Source organism: Oncorhynchus kisutch, linkage group LG17 (assembly GCF_002021735.2).
Source record: "Oncorhynchus kisutch isolate 150728-3 linkage group LG17, Okis_V2, whole genome shotgun sequence".
Classification (NCBI taxonomy): domain Eukaryota; kingdom Metazoa; phylum Chordata; class Actinopteri; order Salmoniformes; family Salmonidae; genus Oncorhynchus; species Oncorhynchus kisutch.
Window position 1 is genome coordinate 33611105 of NC_034190.2, and position 17839 is coordinate 33628943.

At 44.3% G+C, this 17839-nt stretch overlaps 1 protein-coding gene across 12 annotated transcripts; it reads right to left on the bottom strand.

Annotated features, from left to right (window-relative positions):
* Positions 1 to 1564: 1564 nt before the first annotated feature.
* LOC109907521 (bromodomain-containing protein 2) lies at positions 1565 to 14998 on the bottom strand. Of its 12 annotated transcripts, none has more exons than XM_020505530.2 (12): positions 14913 to 14998; positions 9267 to 9573; positions 8810 to 8947; positions 8354 to 8501; positions 7788 to 7978; positions 7070 to 7543; positions 6680 to 6808; positions 6346 to 6549; positions 5706 to 5998; positions 5219 to 5544; positions 4859 to 4984; positions 1565 to 3689 (listed from the first exon to the last, which is right to left on the bottom strand). In XM_020505530.2, exons 1-12 carry the CDS (start codon positions 14996 to 14998, stop codon positions 3571 to 3573), a joined length of 2541 nt encoding a protein of 846 aa, XP_020361119.1. In that variant the 3' UTR covers positions 1565 to 3570. The 12 variants fall into 12 exon arrangements, with proteins under 12 accessions (XP_020361119.1, XP_020361118.1, XP_020361126.1 ...); XM_020505529.2 differs by having other exon boundaries at positions 1565 to 3692; XM_020505537.2 differs by lacking the exon at positions 14913 to 14998 and adding an exon at positions 12738 to 12880 and having other exon boundaries at positions 1571 to 3692; positions 5706 to 5965.
* Between the last annotated feature and the right edge of the window lie 2841 nt (positions 14999 to 17839).

The following is a 17839-nucleotide window of genomic DNA, read 5'->3' on the forward strand; positions in this document are numbered from 1 at the left end:
ACTTGACACTTTGTATGTAGGTGTCTTTCTTTATGCTAAACACATTTGCCTTGAGGACCCACCCATAAGGTCCGTCAGGATAGATTGTCCTCCATCTACACTTCCCTTTCCTCCCTACGTTCCAGAGGCTTCTCAGATCACACATCAGACCTGGCCGGCTGGCAAATCCTACTTTGTGCTGCTTTATGAAAGTTACTGCCCACATTTACTATAGCCCATTTACTCAAAACGGAGTCTCCAACATGTTCCCTTATTGAAATTGCCAGAATACACTAAATTATCAAAAGTATGTGGACACCTGCTCGTCAAAACATATTCCAAAATCATGGGCAGCCTCCACTCTTCTGGGAAGGCTTTCCACTAGAAGTTAGAACATTGCTGCAGGGACTTGCTTCCAGTCAGCCACAAGAGCATTAGTGAGGTTGGGCACTAATATTGGGCGATTAGGCCTGGCTCGCAGTCAACGTTCCAATTCATCCCAAAAATGTGGGTTGAGGTGGGGTTGAGGTCAGGGCTCTGTGCTGGCCAGTCAAGTTCTTCCACACCGATCTTGAAACCATTTCTGTATGGACCTCTTTTGGTGCACGGGGCCATTGTCATGCTGAAACAGGTCAGGGCCTTCCTCAAACTGTTGCCACAAAGTTGGGAGCACAGAACCGTCTAATGTCATTGTATGCTGTAGGGTTAAGATTTCCCTTCACTGGAACTAAGGGGACTAGCACGAACCATGAAAACAGCCCCAGACCATTATTCCTCCTCCACAAAACTTTAGTTGGTACTATGCATTGGGGCAGGTAGAGTTCTCCTGGCACCCACTAAACCCAGATTTGTCCGTCAGACTGCCAGATGGTTAAGCGTGATTCATCACTCCATAGAACGTTTCCACTCCTCCAGAGTCCAATGGCAGAGAGCTTTACACCACTCGAGCCGATGCTTGGCATTGCACATGGTGATCTTAGGCTTGTGTGCGTGCGGCTGCACGACCATGGAAACCCATTTCATGAAGCTCCCGACCAACAGTTAGGAACTCAGTAGTGAGTGTTGCAATCAAGAAGACGATTTTTACACACTAAGTGCTTCAGGAGTCGGTGGTCCCGTTCTGGGAGCTTGTGTGGCCTACCACTTCGTGGCTAAGCCGTTGTTGCTCCTAGACGTTCCCACTATACAATAAGTCGACCAGGACTGCTCTAGCAGGGCATACATTTTACAAACCGACTTGTTGGAAAGGATGGCATCCTATGATGGTGCCACGTTGAAAGTCACTGAGCTCTTCAGTACAGGCCATTTCTACTGCCAATGTTTGTCTATGGAGAATGCATGGTTTTAGACACCTGTCAGCAACAGGTGTGGCTAAGTAGCGGAATCCACTCATTTGGCCATGTAATGTACCTTCACTTGTGTCTTCTGCTCTCAGACATGAGAATAGGCCATCTAGTGATCAATGTCGTCATGGCAAGAACTTCACTGTTGAAAATAATTGTCACTAATTATAGAGTGACAGCCTATCATCCTCCTTTTGAATCATCACACAGGTCCACTGTAATTGCTGAAAACAGACACAGAGTGAGTGTTAAAGACCTCTCTCTCTCTCTTTATTTGTAGTCGGACAGTTCAAAGTAGTTTTTTCTTCCAAAATAAACAGAGCGAGAAACAACCACCTCACAATTGTAGGGGGGTGAAAGAACATGACTAAGAACAAAAGCAAAACAAGAAACTCCAGTGGTAGAAACATGCTCCAACGTTTTGTGACTGTAAACTGTAAACTTTTTTCAACCGTGCCTTTTCTCCTTACAGCTGTACACATTCTTGTTTGAGTAGTTTGTCATTATTACCAATATCCAACTTTCTCAAGTGACTTCAAGTAAATGCAACAACAATTTGGTCGTTTCCCACTCAAATAAATAACTGATCACACGTACAAATTCTAAATTCTCAACAACAAAAAAGCTTCTTAACTAAATCACAAAATCAGTTTAGGACCTCAGAATATCTTGAAGTACGTATACCACTTCTGCTAAACGCACTATGAGCAAGGAAATGGTCACTACAATCTTCTTCCCAAATCAGATTCAGCTAAATTGAAGACAAAAAAACAAACATTTCAGCTGCCAAAATGTTAAAAGGCCAAGTTGTTCAAATAAAGTGTGGTTTTGTGCCATAAAGCATTGGTAGTGCAACGCTATGGGAATCAGACCCACAAGGACAGCATTTAACCACCCCACTGAACCTTACTAAGATACAATCTAGAAAAATACATTTTTTCCAGATAAAATGAAGCCTCAAAATATAGTCATTGTGCATTACTCATGCAATTTATAATGTCTTGCAAGAGAGATGTGACCCTTTCAGGAGTCTGTAGACTTGACACATCCTGGACATATCCAATTGACAGAGAACAAAACAAAGGGAAGAATCTGTTTGCGTGTGGGTAATGCTGAGATGTCCTCACAATTTATTTGCAGATTGGTCACAAGATAGAAACAGGTCATTTACAGAGTGAAACGCAGGAAAAAGTTAGCTCACTTAAACCATGTGTGTACCATGGACACCCCTCTCAGGCTGTAGAAGTACATGCGTATGTTGCAGTCTTGATGCTCTTCAGTTTCTTCATGTATACTGAACCAAGGTGCTTTACAACGCAGAATTACTTACGCCTGCATCAACAAGATGAGAAACTAAGCAGGGCTGCGTTTACAGTGCGAGGCCGCGCCCCTCTCTCTCTCACACACACACACACACACACGCTTTACCTTCTAACTCCTTGTCATAAAACAACTAAACGAAAAACAGCCTGTCCACACCTTTACTTTCTCCCCACATTTGGGGATTCCTTAAAATTCTTCTTTACAAAAGAAAAATAGATATTTATATATTCGTACATAGTATATACACAAAGCGTGGAGAGAAAGACATAGTCCAGAACTCTGGGATCATCTCGTACTATCTATCCTCCTCGCTTTCTAGAGCTTGTAGTATCCTGCCATCTTGAGGGCCTTCCATCTTTCAAGAGCCAGTAGAGATCCTGCCATCTTTCTAGAGTCAGTAGGGATCCTGCCATCTTTCAAGAGCCAGTAGAGATCCTGCCATCTTTCTAGAGCCAGTAGAGATCCTGCCATCTTTCTCTAGAGTCAGTAGGGATCCTGGCATCTTGAGATCCTGCCATCTTTCTAGAGCCAGTAGAGATCCTGCCATCTTGAGATCCTGGCATCTTGAGATCCTGCCATCTTTCTAGAGCCAGTAAAGATTCTGCCATCTTGAGATCCTGCCATCTTTCTAGAGCCAGTAGTGATCCTGCCATCTTTCTAGAGCCAGTAGGGATCCTGCCATCGGCTCTTTAACCTATGAGAGAACGCATCATCTATGTCAACCCTCTAGGTTTCTCGAGTAATGAAAAAACCCAGTCTCTCTCCATCCACTCTTTCTGTTGGGACTGGATTCTCTCAACACATCCCCATCATTTTTATTTCCGGGTCAGTTCTGACTATAGTCTGACCCGCCTGCAGCTCTGTTGGCAGTCCTGCTCTGTCCTGTCTGGGGTTCGTGGGCTCAATGCCCATCCCTCTGGAGCTTTCAGTCCGAGTCACTGGTGTCAGAGGAGGACGAGGAAGAAGATGAGGAAGAGTCTGAGCTGGAGCTGCTGGCGCTGAGGCGAGACGCTACGGCGTGGGGCTCCACTGCACTGGGCTTCTCTGCTGAGAGAGAGAGACCGATAGACACAAGGTCAAATACTTGGAATATAATGTTGAGAAGACAACCCACACATTTTGCAAAGACCTGAGCTGATCTCTTTCATGAAGTACTATGAAGGTGGATAGGGCCATACATTAGAGAAAATGTATTTTAAATACATTTTGGCTTGTAGTTCCACATCTCTGTGAATGCTCAGAAAGTATACTGAACAAAAATATGAAATGCAACAATTTCAAAGATATTAGAGATAAAGTTCACATAAGGAAGTCGGGCAATTTAAATGAATTCAGTAGGCCCTAATCGATGGATTTCATGACTTATTTACAGATGGATATGTATCTGTTGGTCAGATACCTTCAAAAACAAATCTGAAAACGGGACAATATCTGGTGTGACCACCATTTGCCTCATGCAGTGAGACATCTCCTTCACATAGAGTTGATCAGGCTGTTGCTTGTGGCCTGTTGTCCCACTTCTCTTCAATTACTATGTGTTGTTGCTGGATTTTGGTGGGAAATGGATCATGCTGTCATACACGCCGATCCAGAGCATCCCAAACATGCCTGGTGACTATACAGGCCATGGAAGAACTTGGACATTTTCAGCTTCCAGGAATTGTGTACAGATCCTTATAACAAGGAGCCTTGCATTATCATGCTGAAACATGAGGGTGATGAATGGCATGACAATGACAAGGATCTCCTCGCGGTATCTCTGCGCATTCTAATTTCCTCCGATAAAATGCAATTGTGTTCGTTGTCAGCTTATGCCTGTCCATACCCTAATATAAACTTGAGACATCTGTGGCATTGTGTTGTGTGACAAACTGCACATTTTAGAGTGGCATTTTATTGCCCCCAGCACAAGGTGCACCTGTGTAATGATCATGCTGTTAAAACAGCTTCTTGTTACGCCACACCTGTCAGGTGGATGGATTATCTTGGCAAAGGAGAAATCCTCACTAACAGGGATGTAAACAAATTTGTGCACAAAATTTGAGATAAATAAGCTTTTTCTGCTCATGGAACAGTTCTGGGATCTTTTATTTCAGCTGAAGAAACATGGGACCAACACTTTACATGATCGTGTTGATATTTTTTTTACAGGGTAGTTGTCATGTCTGCTGTGTCTATTCTTTGGGCACTGATGCAGATTTATTCCGACTCACCTTTGGTTTTCTGAGGCTTCTTGCCAGAGTTGAGCTGCCCGCTGACATCCAGCAACCTCTGCTCCAGTTCCAACTGCTTCTCCAGAGCCAACTCCTCCCGGGACTTCCCTGCTCCACCTTTCTTCCCTACAAACAGAGAGGAGACCAGGGGGTTAGATGATGCAATGTCTGCATCCACCAACCGATCGAAATAAACAGAGACTAAGTGACTATGATGCTACCCAGTGAAATCTTTGAAATTTGTATGACATTTGCGTGAAATTGTGACAGAAAAGCCCTATGGTTAGCGCCCATCAGGGACACTTAACAGGGACCAGAGAACATTGGAGGGGGGGGGGGTACACATGAAAGCTCCCTCACCATAGGGCTTGCGAGGCTTCTTGCGGAGGCAGGTCATGACGTAACGTTCCAGCTCGCGCAGCGTGGACGGCTTGAGCGTCTCAAAGTCGATCTCGATCTCCTCTGGGTTGGTGTCGCGCAGCGAAGGCTCGCGTGCCTGGATGATGTGAACCACGCGGCCCAGCTTCTCCCCGGGCAGCTTGTTGATGTCCAGGCTGAGCTGGCGCTTCTCGTCGTAGCTCATGGGCGACACCTCATCCTCCTCCTCGGAGTCGTAGTGGGGGAGCATGGCAGCAGCGCTCATCTGGTGCATGCTGAGCGTCACTGCCTGAGACTTCTTGGAGGACCTGAGCGTGAGAGTGTGATTTAATGATTCAATCCTGAAGGTGAACATTTTACTTTTGTCAGGAATAGATTTTGGGAATGGTTATAGTACGGAGTAAATAAATCATATCATGACAGAGATGTTAAAATCGATAGACACCGCTTGCCAATAAAGGGAACTCACTTGCTCTTGTTGCTCTTCTTGCCAGTGCTCCTCTTGCCCTGTGTGGAGCCCCCTTTGCTGCTCTTGGGTGTCTTCGACATCTTCGGCATCTTGGTGACCTTAGGCATTTTAGCCGGCCGGATGGGTATATCCTCTTCGACTGGTACCCGGCTTCCCCGATGCTTCTCGGGCTTCTTCTTCTTCTTCTTGTCCTTCTTCCTCTTAGGCTTGACGATGGGGCCCTGGGAGAGTGCTGCCAGTTGTTCATGAACTGCTTTCAGCTGATGGGACCATGGAGAGGACACGGTCAGTGACTGTTGTGGAAAACACTTCCAGCTCAGGTTTACATAAATACTTTTGTATAAAAACATTTTTTTTTAAATATATATATATACTGTGCATCTTTTTTTATTATATTACCTGCACTTTCTTGATTTTTCTGACAACTACATTATTGAAGAAAAATGTATTACTACAACAGATATGTGGTCGTCTCATCTAGCTGGTTTAAGATGACAGCACTAAGAGTAAGTCACTCTGGATAAGAGCGCCTGCTAAATGACTAAAATGTTGTGATGTAACGTAGTCTGAATGTTGATGCGTGTGTATGGTGTGGTGTTGCGGTGGGCGCAGGGCCGGGTCAGTCTACCTGTGTACACACCTGTTCCTGCAGCTCGGCCAGGCGGTGTGCTCGCTCCTCCTCGCTGTCCGAGCTGGGGCTGCTGGCGCTCTCGCTCTCGCTGCTGGGGTCGCTCTCAGACGAGGACGAGGAGGAAGAGGAAGAAGATGAGGAGCGCCCACCCATGGAAGTGGGAGGGGCCGCAGGCTCGTCGGGCATCTTGGCAAAGCAGAACTCAAAGACGTCCTGGAGAGAAAGAGAGGAAGGCATCAGATCAGTGCACTCAGATGTACCAGCCTACTGCTCAAAGGCATAAAAAAAAAACTCAGCCAAGAAAAGACACATCTCCGTGCTTAAAATGTGTTTTGACCCGTACCTGTAGTTTGCGTGCCATGGCTACCACGTCATGGTCTGGAGGGTTGTACTTGTAGCAGTTAGAGTACATTATCCTCACGTCGCCGGCAAATTGCTGGGCGTCCCGGTACTCTCGACTGTCCATTTTCCTCTGCAGAGGGAGATGGGAGGAGGTTAACGTCACAGAATGACTGACAGTCTACCTTCATGGTGCTTGATGCAGCTGTGTGGCGGAGCACAGGGGGCTGCTGAGGGGAGGACGGCTCATAGTCATGGCCAGAACAGAGCAAATGGAACAGGAATCAAACGCCTGGAAACCACGTTTGATGTATTTGATACCGTTCCACTAATGCCACTCCAGACATTACCACCAGCCCCACCCTCCCCAATAAGGTGCCAGGGAGGCATGTACCTTGATGGTGCTGAGGTCCATGGGCTGCTTGATGATGTCGTGGTAGTCGTGTAGGCCCAGCATGGAGGCGTCTACTGGTTTGTAGAAAGGCCAGGCGTACGCCGCGTGTTTCTTGGACAGCAGCTCTTTGAGAATCCCGTTGCAGTACCGGAGCTGCTGGCCCAGTTTGCCGCGCCGCACCGGCTGGAGCTGCACAGAATCCGGCAGGTCCTTTTTCGGCGGCTTGATAGGGCGCCCGCTGACTCCTCGCCTCCCTGCAGGTGCTTTGGCGCCCGCCATGCCTCTGCCGCGGCCCATACCAATACCCATCCCCATGCCGAGGCCCAGGCCATGGCCTACCCCCAGCGAGGTGAGTGTCAACGGGGAGTCGGGCCCGCCGGCCATGCCCATGCCAATCCCGCCAACGCCCACGGTGATGGGCATGGCCATGGTGGTGGGGGTGGTGGTGTCTGCTTTCCGCTTCACTCCCTTTTTCTGTTGGGAGACAGAGAGACAGGGGCTCTTGTCATTGGCTGAAAGCTTACCATTTCGGATAACAGAACAAGAAAATAACAAAACAAAGAAACCACACACAAAAAGAAAAGACGATGTCAGATGATGTCGCTAATTTCCGGCTAACATTGTTGCAGTAGGTACTCTAAAGTAGCACAAACGGTTGCATGGCCATCAGGTAAATTGTATAACAACTTTGTAGTTTAGGGGTAAGTGAACACCGCACCTTGGCTGTGGGCTGTGTGGGGGGTAAGCTTAGCATAGCAGGAGTACTGTGGAGGGTGAGAGGTAGGCTCTTGGCCAGGAGCGTCTGTGGGGGGGTGGAGAGCAGCGACTCTGGGGTGTCCGGCGTGGGGGGAGAGTACGCGGACTGGGACACTGCCGGGACCTGGTGAGCAGTCGTCACTCCTCCTGGTACTGAGGCAAATGAAGAGGGGAAAAAGGTGGTTACGCGTGGGAGTTTACACATATTCATGTGGTCCTGTGTTGCCGAGTTGGTAAAACCTGGCGCTTGTAACATCAAGGATTGAGGGTTTGACTCCCGATAGAGCCGCCCATAAGAAAAATGTATGCATCACTAGGTCGCTTCAGATTTTTTTTAAACATCTGCTAAATGGCATATTATATGATATATAGATTGATAGATATACATGTAGATATTATTCATATTCACATTATCTGACAGAAGGAGTCAATATCAAACACATTTCCCCAAAATAGCCACACACAAAAAGAATCACTCTCAAACACATTCATTAACCACACACAGAGTCACACCTCCCCGGTGCTCACCTGTGGCCCTGCGTCCTCTGCCTGGCTTGCCCGGTTTTCCCCGTGGTGGAGGAGGGGGCAGTTCTATCTCCTCCTGGGGCATCTGGGCAACCTTCTGAAGGAAAGCTTTCTCCAGGGACTGGGCCATCAGAACAATATCATCTGTTGGCTGGGAGACAGTCACCATGGAAAAGTGTTACCCGGCTGGAGATTACATGTAGGGCACATCACTTCTCAAAATAGGATGTGAGATCAACGTCATCTCTATCAGATAGGTGATATCTTTAGACAGTTTATAAGACTGCCGTAGCTCTGACAGTTTCCAGAGACGTCAAATATAAATAGATAATACGATGTTGAGCTTTTTAAACTCAAATGGCGTTTTGACTCAAGCCAGTAGCCGCTGTTGGTCAATGGCTCATTTATGACAGTGAAAATGTTAACTGTGGTTACAGCATTTGTCTCACACACACACACCTTATTGTAGATGTAGCAGTTGGTGAACATGGTGTTGAAGTCCTGCATGCACTCGCTGGCGCTGCGGTAGTAGTTGCTCTCCAGGCGCCGCTTGATGGTCCCCATGTCCATGGGCTGTTTGATGATCTTGTGATAGTCCTGAGGCAGAGAGGAGCACGTTTACTTAACGCTGCCGTGCTAATAATACATATATGGAGATCTCCACGCCTATTCAGCACTGTATTGTCTGTAAGCTTGGAAGAAAGGCTTTTAGAAAACTTTTGAAAAGCTCCCAACCTAACATAAGAATATTCTCAATACCGTAGTTCTATTTAGGTCTGAAAACTGAGACATCCTAATATGCAAATAGGATTAAATGATTTGAATATCTATCGAGAAATATCCGCTGTCCGTCTGAGTTTGGCTAAGGTACAATGTGACTGGGCTCTCTGGAACAGTGGCTTGCAGGGACACTCACAGGCAGGCTGAGCTTGGAGGCGTCCACAGGCTCATGGAAGGGCCATGCGAAGTGGTGCCTCCACAGGTACTTCATCATGGCTCTCTGGAGGAACTGCAGCTGGTTGGTGGCGCGGCCCTGCCGGTTCGTGTCATACACTAGGGGCCGTGGTGACCCAGAGGGGGGAGCTTGCCCGTGGGGGAGCAACGGCGGGCCCTCGAATCCCTCGAACAGCAGTGACGGTTTCCGGATGCGCTTTCCGGGGCCCGGCGGGCCCTGCTCCATCGCCATGACGCCATGCAGGCCTACGTCGACCCCGCCCAGGGAGCTGTTGACGGAAAGGGAGGAGGGAATAAGCATAGAGCAATGGGGCAGGTGGAGAAAGGAGAAGGTATTGGATGACGCAGCAGCCCTCATTGAACAAGCCTTCTACTTAGGTAGCCCACTCAAAGTCTTAAATGACAACAGGTTAGCATAAAATATCCAGTCAATAGTGACTAATGCCCCCTCTCACCATGATTCCGTTTGAATTGAGCTTTGAGTCACAACTGCCTCATTGGCATTGACAGAAACTAGAGGATTAGCCAGACTACCAGTACTGTGACAGACTGTAGAATATTATATATGGGTGTGGTTTCAGGAGTTCTTGGACAGCTGGCCTCAGGTAGGCATTTGTGAGGTTCACCAAGTAGCCAAAAAGCTTACGCAATACACCATGACAAGGATGCACGGGTATATTTAGCTTTGAGCAGTTTGCATTGTTACACCACGAACCCTTTGACTGTTGAAACCTTTCTGTTGGCTGTGGTTTAATGCCCCTGGCTGATAATAGCTGTGGGTTGGAAGTAGTCTCAATAGAAACAGTGTTAACTGTTGAAACTGTGATAAGAGCCCGGCTGGACATACACAGCAGCAGTTATACTCATACCAAACATAAAGTGACATAACATGTTACATACAAGCAGCCTGTTAAATGAAACGGTGGATTTAATGGAATGCAGTGACCATTATACTGGTGATATGATCCCATTATCCTGCCATTAAACACCCAGAGGCTTAGAGGGGAGCAATGATATAGAAATGGGGGAAGACAACACCTCCATGCTTGTAACTGCCCATTTCTCATTTCCCTGGCAACAAAGCTAACGACTCGATTCCATTGGCTGGAAGGTTATAAAACATGGTAACTAGAACCTACCCCCCCCCCCCCCCCCCCCCAACAAAGTAGAAGTCCAAGTCCAGAGTCAATTGTGGTTTGTGCATCTAGCATTGTGATACAGATACAACGCGTGTTTTAACAGGAATCATAAAGAGTGCTCAAGAGTGCAGTGATCAAGTCACTCAGATCACAGGTGACCCTACCTAACCCTGTTCAAATGCACCATTGACAAAATTGAGCTGATTTATTTACATACAACGTAACTGAATGAGTTTATATAGACTAGTAAAATTGTGCAAAAAGCTTGTATTCATGTTCCATTCCTTGTGAACATTAACTATGTGTATTGGAAAGGTGCACTGTTAGTTGCCACGTATGGACAAATACTCTAGGTCTCTTCATAATTGCTACCAGGAATTAACTTTCTCTATAGGGACAATCTAAAATAATATGGAAAAGTTGCCAGTGATGCAACTGGGTGACATGTCTTGTGCTTGCATAAGATAGGGAACAGGGCCTGGTCCTCCGAAGACAGGAAAGTAGGGGTTAAATGTTTACGATCAATCCCCACAACTCAAATTCTCAAGATGAACTGACCAATTTTGAAAAAGTTAATATCAAAGCGGCCATTACCAACCATTCTATACTGTAGGCTGTGTCTACATGTCCCCTTCAATCAGACTAGCTCAGTAGAGCTGCTTCCTCATAAGTGAACATCAGATGAGACTACTCGACCAGAATTGTATATTCACCTGTAACTTACCTTGACAAACAAATAACTGATGCAAACTGTGCCCATTACATAACCTACGTGGAAGCCACGCTGTGTTACCAACTCTACAAAATTAAGACTGTTTTTCTTCAAGAAACATGGGTTTTGTAGCCTATGCTGACCATGACAATCCAAGTCACAGATATTCCTTCTACTTGTAGCTTAATATCAGCTGGTATTCAAATGATACAAGTTGGAAAACATTTGACACTTAGTGTACTTTATTATAAAAGTAAAAAACGTTAAAATACATAAAAACACTTACATCACTGACACTTGTCAGCAACAAACATCAACACGAGCTACATTTCCTTTAAAAAAAGTGTTTGGGAAAGGGAACACCTTACTAATCACAGAACATTATCCAATTTACATTGTACCCTGACGGTTACAAAAAAAGTAGATGCCTATTAATATTTTCCAGGTTTGGTGAGTGGAAAGGTAGTGAGTAGATTGTGAGGCCACTGCAAGGACCTGATGAGAAACTATTCCCATCCAACAGTTAGATACTTGACTTGCACATGCTGATAAAATAAACAAACATTGCAATGACCCGGCGTTAGGCTGAAATTATATGACGGCTAAATGATCAGCACTATCCATAACCGTAATTCAGCCATGACATGTAACGTTTACCACCCTGTTTGCCAAATATATCCCTCCCAATCCAAATACAGGAGAACGAGACTCGCCAAATACTTCAACCCAGTAGTTAGCTACCAACCCAGCTTACCTCGTCTTCCAAACCAGAATCACCGCTACGTTAGTTAATTATACTCAAATACATTGGTGATGCAGTAAGTAGATACATTAGCAAGTAACTTACTGTTATGTGACTACCAAAACAGCTCAGTTAACTTAGTTGGCTTTCACTCGAGACGAGCTTTCAATGGCTAACAATCATGGCTATACTATATACGTATATCCACTAGTTTGCCAACTTCGAGTTAACGGAAATTGCTAAGTAACAAAGTAGACCTCCCGATGAGCATTGACCGTCTGCTAGTTAGAAGCCTAGCTTTAAGTTAGCTAACTTAACTGACCCAGCAAACTTATCCCATGGTAGCCAGTTACCGAGCAATAATATACCCACCAAACAATCACAACGTGAAAGAACTTCGCTTAACATTCACCCAGCCATTAACCATGAGGAAGAGAAAATAAAAAGCAAGACAGTTATGCTCGAGTAAATCCAGTTTAGCGATATCACCAACTAACGTTAGTTCGCTTGTTATCATGCCAGATGGGCTAGGCAATCCTACTACCGCAAGGACTAGCTACCCGAGACGCTGGGAAGATGGCGTCGGTGCAGTACGATTTAAACGACAGGCGTCCAAAATAATTATTGTTCTATTTTGCAGATTGACGAGTGGTCACATCCTGACAATTGTCCAATATTGTTTTTTGTTGCAAAATTATACAAACGCTCTATACCGACTGAGAAGTCTTGGTTTTAACACGTTCGGTAATCAGAAAGCATCTGTTTATAAGTGAATACTATTCCTAATGCAACAATATGCTTTCACATCGCAAACCTAAATTCAAATAGTCCGATCGGTACCTGTCATGGGGCGGGTTTATGGCCGTCTCCATCGCGATGGATCCGGATTCTGTTTAAATACCAATATTCAAGTTCCTGGTTTGCCCGTCCTTTCCTTCAGGCCCCACCGAATCAAACTGATCACTGCTTCAGCGAAATGGCATCTAGCGTCTATGCCCGACAATTTATAGACCAACCACGCATTCTATTGGATACGGAATGTAAGACTACGCCCTATGATTTTCTATTCGCAGTTGAACATGTCATCCAAAGTAACCACACCTCCAAACACCATTTGTTTTCCTATATGCTTCCCATCCAACCTATTCGCATATTGTTATTATCAATCAAACTACATTCGCAATATTACTGGCTAGACCTCCCAGCACTCAAAATGTGTACTTTGATTGGTTATTTTACGTAGTCTATTACGAAACTGCGACATCCAACAACCCGCCCTTTCGCTTATCAAATTACATTACGTCAGTAAGGGCAAAGCAACGATAATGATTGGTCGTTGAAACTCCAGCGCGAACTTCCAGAGTAAACAGATAGCAAGTCATTGGTTAGCGAGTTCACTGACACGTAATCTATCAGATGCTAAACGTAGGCCGAGCGCTTAAAAACACATTTCTTTCCGAGTAGCCGCATTTGGGTTGTGTTGACGGAGCGCCATCTTGAAGTGTACACGAGCTTGACTGTGCATACATGAGATGGTGTCACAAAGTGTACAAGTAATACCACAGCCTGCGTTGGATCAAAAGGGTGATGATCATAACGCCTAGTTTCAAACCACGTGCTGTCTGACCTAACTACATATTTTACCAGGAAAAATTATTTCTGACTACAAGAAAGGCTACCATTATCCGAGGCCTACTAATGTCAGAACTCAACCACGGCCTGACATACTATTAATAGCACAACAGTTGGACACAATAGCCTAACTCACTGAAGCCGAGGTTTTAAATGTCTTAGAGAGGATAAAGCAAACTAAGCTAGTGGCAAAGGAAATTACCCTCCATTGAATGACACAGCAATTCTCAACTCTTGCTGAAATAGTTATCAGATAAGAATTTCGGATATACACACAACCACTTAACAATTACTATAAGAGGACATTCTAGCAAAAGGTCGCATCTGTTAAGAATTTTAGAGAAAAGTTGCTCAACTTCAATAACATCCAAGTAGGCCGCATTCACGATTTGAACAGTTCAACTAAATCATAACTATAAACCTTACAAATCTTCGACATTAGTTGTCCAGAGAAAACCCTAACTAAACGTTTGTTAAATGTAGATATAACTGACAACTAAATCCCCAAACATTTCCTATCATACCAAGATACTCATTCGACGAAGTCCACGTGCAACAAACTAGATTATACTGAATTATCAACAAAATGCCAACCTTCGACAAAAATAAACTCGTAAAGGTAGTTTTAAATCTCTACAAAATGGTTCCCAAACGATAATACCCATCCCCCACACCCAAGGTTACACGTTCTCTTCAATGTCACTCCACTAAATCCTCGCGATTTTCAATATATACGGACAAAGAGTATACATTTCAAAGCTTCTAAATACAATGAAACTTGAAATAAAACATACATTAATGTGTCTTAATCTTGACTAAATACCTACAAAAAAAAGAGTTTGCTAATTGACTCCCAGGGTTACATCAAATTAAACTATTAAAAATCTCAATTTGTAAATCCATTATGCAAAGTCAAAACTTTACTTCAAATTTCTCCTTGTCCTCCATCACGATACTTTTTTTTTCAACACATTTCCCTCAAACATGTCCGACTTCTTCATCATTCTTTGGGTGGGGGAAGGGAAGTCATGTGATGAATAAGCTCATGGCAAAATGCTTGCCAAAAAGTTGTAGGCTACACACTCACTGCCACAGGGAAAAAATATATATTGATATATCCAGAAATGGTCATCTTGCCGTTACAAATCATATTCTTTGTCCACATGTTGCTCTATAAAAGTTAATTCGACCATATTGTTGATAACTTGGCGAAATCCTGAACAAAGGGCACGCTTTCGGGTATCAAAGCGTTGCTCCAATTGGACAAACCTAAACCACGTGGTGCGTATTGGATCGATTGATTTCCTTGACAAAACTGCAGCAATCCATGCAAGCGGACAATATAAAATCCCAGCATCGACACGACCCTTATATTTGTTATACCTGCAGGTCTTCTCTTGACAACGTTTATATTTTGGTTGCCAGCATAGTGGATTCCACTGCGACAGCAAAAGCAAGCTGCTGCGCATGCGTAGAATATGGGCGAGCCAGTGGTAAGTGGGATATTGCCTCTATACAGAGTAGACACTGTTCTAGGGTCAGTTTTCCATTTGGAGAAGGCAGAGAAGTTCCGTTAGGACCTGGAGTTGGTATCTGATTCTAGATCTGTGGTCACTCATGCAACTTCTACCTTCAGCTCTTATGAAGATTATTATCAGAAGAATAGTATTTGTAATGTATTGAAAATGTAAAATAAAATGTTTGAAAGAAGGAAAAGTAGAATTAAAGTAACAGTAGGCTAAACATCAGGTAATTTGGGGAAATGATTGTGGATAGTTGTGCAATGATCATATAGTATACTGGGAATTTATTTAATCTCCAAACTACAAAGAAATGTTCATTATTATCTTGCCGCAACCTCACTTCTATAGCATATCAGGTCAGTAGGCCTATGCACCACACACTGACATATTTGGGGGATATTATGGCCAACTTGAGGTGGCCATCGCTGTGTAGTTAATGATCTAATCAGGCTTCCAACAGAGAACAAGCTGTCCTTTGTGCTTTCTAAGGACCTGACAAATGGATAGGCCTTGCTGCTGAAGTTGTATGCTCACACCCCACCCTCAGTTCACAGCGCTCACTCAAGAGGAAGACATCTCTGAGTCACCAAAGCATTCGGTGGATGAGCCCTGTTACATGATGATTTGGCCAGCAGGGGAAGTGGTTGCTAGGAAAGCTCTCTCCACCACTGACTGGAGAGCCATCCTTGGCAACATCCCCCTTGACAACTGACAACGCAATCAGAGTGGTGTGGAAATACAAGGGAAGGTACAATATGGCTCGCCAGTTCATGGCTATGGAAAATTATTTTCTAATTTGCATTTGTTGAGCGAGACATTCTATGTATACCATGAACAATTAGCATTATGGCATAAAATGTTATGACCTGATTGAATAACTAATAAAACTTGGGATAGGCCTTCTAACTCTATTTATTTGGTCCCTCAGCTCCCTTGCATTAACTGACTGTTTGTGGCTGTGTATAATAAAATAGCTGGAATGGAAATATTTGGCCTACTGTCATTGTACCAATGTTTTTCCTACTCCACACCTACTGTAATTGGTAGTGCTCTATGTTCATCAGGGAAGCTCATCAGGCAGAAGCGCCTCTAGAATAGCAGACCCAGAGTGGCCAAGGGAGGTAATAGGTGGGAATAAGGAGGACCCATGATTGTACAAAAACAATGTCTTGCAGATGCAGGATTTCAGGAAACATGGCTTGTCTCGAAAACAGTTGCCCATAGCACCAACATTCAGGATGCGAAAACTCACAACAATTACGGATGAGGGTGAGTCTAAAGACCAGCCTCTCAATAGGGTCCCTACTGTAGCTAAGACTAGGCCTAAATGTTAAACAGCATAACCCCTTTTGCAGCTCTAAACAGAGCCTAACTATCTCCTTACTGGGACTAAAGAGAGTATACCAGGACAGCTGATATCAACTGCCTGTACGTCAGAGGCCGGTGGGAGGAGCTATGGGAGGACAGGCTCATTGTAATGGCTGGATTGGAATTCATGGAGCTGAGTCAACTGTGTGGTTTCCATATGTTTTATACCGTTCCATTAATTCCATTCCAGCCATTACAATTAGCCCATCCTCCTATAGCTCCTCCCACCAGCCTCCTCTGCTGTACATACAGGATGCAACAAACACATTGCTGTGGAGCACATTGTAAAATGATATTCAACCTTGAGCTGAGAGAAAAGGACAGGATTCATCCCTTTGCTCCTCATCTCTGCCCACACTTATTAACCAATCAGAATGAGCATTTGATTACACTAACTTCAATGTATTAATTAGACCAGGTAACACTGTGGAAAACATTATTTAAATTAATTGCATTCATTAGTTTAAATTGCCATATTTAGTCATACTTCAGTTTAAAAAGACAGAGCTACAGTACATCAAATAGAACAATACTCATGGGTGAACTACACGCCAATTATGTAACTCACCACACCTAGCTTCCACCTGCGCAACCAACTCGGTAGCAAACAATTAACATCAGGAACACCTAAACGTGTAGATAGTGCACTTTGTCCAAACCACACATCCACACGCATTTTTAGGCAATATTTAAATACATTTTAAAGACCCTTTAAAATGGTGATTAAGCCAGTCTAAGGCTGCCTCATCACAGAGACCCTAAGCGAGATTTGGTTGGGGGGGGGGGGGGGCAGCAACCTCACAGGCAAAACTATTTAGATAACTGGCGAGGCTACCTTACCTAGCAATCTAAAAAATGTTAGCTGACATGGGCTAATTGAGTGACTGCCAATGAATGACATAATAAGTGGAACATTTCGAAATTGCAACTTGTGTATTCTAATTTCTAACTTTTAACAGTAAACTGAGACTGAATTCCCCCAAAAAATGTTTACTTGGTGGGCCAAACCAAACACCTGCAGGCCCCAAGTTTGGTCGACCCTGCTCTATGTGTTGTTTTGACAACCCTGTATTTAAAACTGGGTTCTGTCCTAATGCCAGTACAAATAGTGTGCCTGTCAAATTGAAAATTTGCAGATTAAACCTACTCTTAAAAAGCATGCCCAATGGAGAATATCTATTGAAAGTGATTTTAAGTACGGAAATAGACTTAACCTGGATCCCCAAAACCAGCCATGTGTCTGAAATATGGGCTCAAACTCTAATTATAATTTAGAACTAATTGATACTCAAATTACATTAAATATATGTAGTGCTGCACGGTTTGTACAAATGTGTCCAGGCTTCTAAAACAGCTGTGTAATTATGCATTCATGCTCTCAAAAGGAAGGCAGCATCTAAGAATGATGATTAGCATCGG

Excerpts from the sequence above, each read along its gene's own strand:
- LOC109907521 (XM_020505529.2), bottom strand. The coding sequence starts at position 14,998 with ATGCGCAGCAGCTTGCTTTTGCTGTCGCAGTGGAATCCACTATGCTGG. Across the intron at positions 7,979-8,353 it reads CAGAGGACGCAGGGCCACAG|TACCAGGAGGAGTGACGACT; the intron begins GTGAGCACCGGG and ends CATTTGCCTCAG. Across the intron at positions 6,809-7,069 it reads TGGACCTCAGCACCATCAAG|AGGAAAATGGACAGTCGAGA; the intron begins GTACATGCCTCC and ends CTCCCTCTGCAG.